Source organism: Ostrinia furnacalis, unplaced genomic scaffold (assembly GCF_004193835.3).
Source record: "Ostrinia furnacalis isolate ACB-3 unplaced genomic scaffold, ASM419383v2 OfSCF0070, whole genome shotgun sequence".
NCBI lineage: Eukaryota > Metazoa > Arthropoda > Insecta > Lepidoptera > Crambidae > Ostrinia > Ostrinia furnacalis.
In genome coordinates, this window is record NW_021130309.1 from 30512 (window position 1) to 35125 (window position 4614).

Here is a 4614-nt window from a genome sequence, read left to right on the forward strand (position 1 = left end):
TTGCGAACCAATAAGATCGTGTAACATCAATTCAATAGCAAACCTATACGAGTATATTAATTTTACTGTAAAGTGAAAATTTTGAGTGAGATCACTGAAACATTGCAGACTCTATTTTAGGCAGCTTTGTATCATAATTGGTTGTTGCTACATATTGTATCATTAGGTCGCAAGGAACTGTAAAGAAAAACGATCATTTTTAATGAATGCTTGTAATCGTCTTAAAACGTTAAGCTGCATCGCAAAACCTTACATTGAAAAATACACTTAAAAAACTTCTGTATCATCATATTACCCACATTACCTTAAAAACTTAATTACATTAAAACAATAACTCCCGCTGACAACACTAATCGCATATCGTAATAAATCATTAATTATTCAGCCGTATCGATAGCGACAGACATCGATAATCCAGCACTATGCGTGCCTAAATACAGTCGGAAGCAAAAACTTATGTAACTTTTTATGGTTCTTTTTCAATTTTTTACTCTGAATCTTGAATTAGTTCTAAATCCATACCAACAACATCTTTCACAATCGAAACGACGATGTAAATTGGCATAAATACCATCCAAAACACAGAAGCTTTATTATGTTTTCAAACTTCAAAGTTCTATATATTATATTCTAACCAAACTGGCAACTATAAAATAAAGTATTTTTTCAATAATTCAAGTCTAGTTTTTTAATTTATTCGAATCTAAGAGATCGCTTTTTAGTTATAAGACCGCCAAAATTGTGCCATTTTTAAGACTATTTATCTATCTTCTAAATCAAGAGTCCTTTCATACCGCTCGATAACGTGGTTTTATTGTCAAAACTATGTCACTATTATGTCGCCGACTGTACCCTGCAGGAAGCGGGCACCCGTCATTTGTTAAGTTGACATTTGACATCACTCAAACAAGTTCCACTTGATACCTGACTCGCATTTTTTGTCACAATCATACGTTTCGTCTTATAATCTTTTTGTATAAGTTTTTGTACGATTACTTGTATTTTGTGGGTGAATATAAACGTAATAATAACAGCGATGCTTTGATTCTGATGGATAGCTGCTTTTAAAAAAAATCCATATAACTCTATTATGTAAATAAAATAATATTCGGATGAATATTTTGATATTATCTTAAGTCCAAATAAAACACAAAAGCTAAATTGATTCAAACTCAAGGCATTTGCGAATGGTTAAAACATTATCGCATTAAAATGCCCAATAAATATTTCCCCGAAGATAATAATTTACAAGAAGCTTATCGATAGATCGGTTTATCGACGCTGTACCTCACTAAAAGTGAAGTTGTTTTGCCAGTAGCAAGTAGTGTCGCTTTGATAAATATCCTTAAAGATTGTGCGCTCCTCTAGATAATTTCTCTCGGAACCTCACACCAGCTGACACAACAAAATTTCAACTTTATCACCAACAACTAAATATTAAAATTCCCCAGCAAAACCACAGCCCTCGGTCAAACTCGGTATGAAGATTTATTAGCCTCCCGTAGTACGTGTTTTATAGTTATTTGATAAAACACTATCGTGATTATTTAGCTTGACTTTGTGACAGACGATGTCCATTTTATTTCTTTACCATACCACTAATAAACCAGAAACGCCATCAAGATATTTGTAGGAAAATATTTGTAACTATCACGGTTTTATATTACCCGTTCCAGCTACCACCGTTGTTTGAAAAATGACCTGTCAATTCTATAAAAAGCGTAATGCCTAGCCGCGCCGCGGTACGGTTTCTCTGCTAGTAAAAACGTGTAAATGCTGCATCGTTTAACATAACAATTGGTTCATTTTCTGTTTTTCCATTTTCCAGGTAAAAAATGGCGTTCGCTGACACCGCAAGACAGGCGACCGTTCGTGGAGGAGGCTGAGAGGTTGAGGGTTATCCATATGACGGAGCACCCCAACTACAAGTACCGGCCTCGGCGACGGAAACAGAACAAGACGAGGCCGAACCAGCCTTCGACGCCAGCTAATGCGCCCGCCGCCTCCGCTGCCCTTGGGTCCCCATACGCAGCCGCCTCCGATTCCCCAGACACTAGATTCTCTCACAACCCTGGCGCTGGCTTCTCTCCTTATCGCACCTCGCCGCTAGCCTCCGACTCTTTCCAATCCAACCAGTTCAACGGCCACGTCCAAACCCCGGAATCGTCTCCAGCGAGGTCCCCTGAGCCTCAAGGACGGAGGTCCGCGCCCGCCGAAGCCCCCCTGCCCACCCCAGATGCCTCGCCCGTCGAAAACGAAAAGGAAAACTTTCAGTACGAGGAAAGGCGAAGAGCCATCAACGCCTCCTCCCTCTCAGACTCATATTCTCCATACAAACCTTACCGGACACCGGGTTCCTTCTCGCCCGCACCCGTCGCAGCCATGGGAATGGCCAATGGAATGTACGTCATGTGCACGCAGAGGACCCTCGCAGAACAATCGCCCCTCGTCACTGGGACCTTCTTTCCTCCAGTAGCCACTTCTCAAGACCAGCAGACGCTTGGCACGACTACACCAAGAGTGTCATCAGCCCCAAGTGGCCCGATGCAATCTGAATACAGCATCCAGTATCATCCATATGAGCAGTACGAGCAAATGTATAAAACTGAGGACTCATACGTGTCGCACTACTCTGAGCAGCCTAAAACCGAGTACGACACGGGTGGCTCTTACTTCTCTGAGGAGCCGCCTTCCAATCAGGGTCAAGAACCGGAGCAGTACATGAGTTCCCGTCCGGAGATTAGGACAGGGTCGCCGGAGTCTGACGTGGACGCCCGGGAGTTTGATAAATATTTGGATTATGGAGCTGAAGGTGGGCCGATGGAACAGCATCAGCATCAGCAGCAGTATAGATACGAGCAGCAGCAGCAGCAACAGCAGGGCTACAGGCCCCCGTACTGCCCTGAACAAGGCCCCGGGCCTGAGTACTGCTCTGAACGGATGTACCCGTCCCCTTACGCTTCTGTGATCTCCGGGGCCCCGCCGGCAGGGCCCTACCCCCCCGCGCCCCCGGGGACCGACGTCAGGCCCGAAGACGAGTTCAGCGTGATCCTCGCGGGCGTCCGACAGACCTGCTACAGCAATTGACTAAGGACTGATGAACTAGGATCTTAGGACACTTCCTAGATATGGCCCAAAGAATTTGACATGACTATTGAAAATTGTATTTTAATCCATTGAGTCCTATAGTAACACCAGTGCTTGTATTAATATTCATAGGTGAATACTTGTTTATTAAATTGAAATTAAGGTATTTTTATGGAATAATATTGTTGAATTGACGAACAATTGATTGTATGTACGAATTGTGATGAAATGTTAGTTAAAATTAAATCATGATCAATTGTAAGACTTGATATGATATTATGTAATAAATAAAGGCTGTTATCGCTTGTATATCTAAAACTGAATGTATTGGTGCTATGTACGAAGGTCCTATTAAAAACTGGTAAATAAAACGTTTTTTCCAAAACGGTATACCATAGAGATAGCAGATTAGCGATTCCTATTAAAACAATTATTTATTTGTAACTATTTTTGTATATTACGTAGATAAAATTAACAAACAAAAAAATCAAAATAAATGAATATTAGCTCTTCCATGAAGCCTGTAGATATAGTGTAGGTTTTATTTTTATAACAATTCTAGATATAAAGTTATTTGTATAAATTGTAATTGTTGATTAAAATATCTCATAGCAATATTGTACTAAATGTTTAGTTATTGTGTTTAGTGTACTTTGAAATTTTAGTTATTTAGCATAAAACACTCGCACTGCGAAACTTTAGTTCTTCCTAATTTGTAAGAAAATTTATAAGAAGCAATAAAATTTATATTCCGACTTTTTATTTTCTTTGAAACCCCTTTAGTTAGATACCATTATAATATCATTCCAAAAACTAGAACTAACCTAATCAAGTAGGTATGTTAATAAATATTCACTGATGGTTAAGCATACAATTACAACAATGCATGGTTTGATCGTATTACAAAAACCCTTGGAGCATCTAGCTAGTCAAATAATCTGTCAAATATGAGGATATTGAATTTATTTAAAAAAAAAAATTACGACGTGGGTTCAATTCCCACCTGTATCAGTAGGTTTTTCAAGTTTTAAAATAGATGAACTAATGCCTCCGTACTTTTCTAATTAATTATCATAATTTATATCTTTTAAAATTAGTACAAATATAAATGCTTACTCGAAGGTAAGTAACTGTAACCTGTGTAGTTGATACCATAATAGCTAAAATTAGTAGGTACTACCACCTAATCAAACTTGTATACGGTCACTCTGGAAAAGTTCTTGGGGAAGGCCTTTGTCTAGCAGTGGACGTCATATTTTAGCTGAAACTTACGAAACGGAGTCTCAAAAACTGAAACAATAATGGAATGATTTTAAAATCAATGTGAACAAAATGACAGGAGCAGTTCATAAAAAGTATGTTAATTTATTAATAGCGTTAATTTAGTAATAAATTACATCTATCACAAAATGCAATCCAAGTGCTAAAACCACACAAAGCTCTAACATTAATAAAATGAAAGTTGTAATTATTTACATTGTTTTATTACGGTCCATACCTCACACGCACTTGTCCAAACCTAACTTG

At 38.6% G+C, this 4614-nt stretch overlaps 1 protein-coding gene across 1 annotated transcript; it reads left to right on the forward strand.

Moving 5' to 3' along the window:
* The first annotated feature begins 1797 nt into the window (after nucleotides 1–1797).
* Sox15 (Sox box protein 15) lies at nucleotides 1798–3802 on the forward strand. Its single transcript, XM_028300445.1, has one exon. The coding sequence runs from the start codon at nucleotides 1906–1908 to the stop codon at nucleotides 3085–3087; it is 1182 nt and encodes a 393-aa protein (XP_028156246.1). The 5' UTR covers nucleotides 1798–1905; the 3' UTR covers nucleotides 3088–3802.
* The last annotated feature ends 812 nt before the right edge of the window (nucleotides 3803–4614 follow it).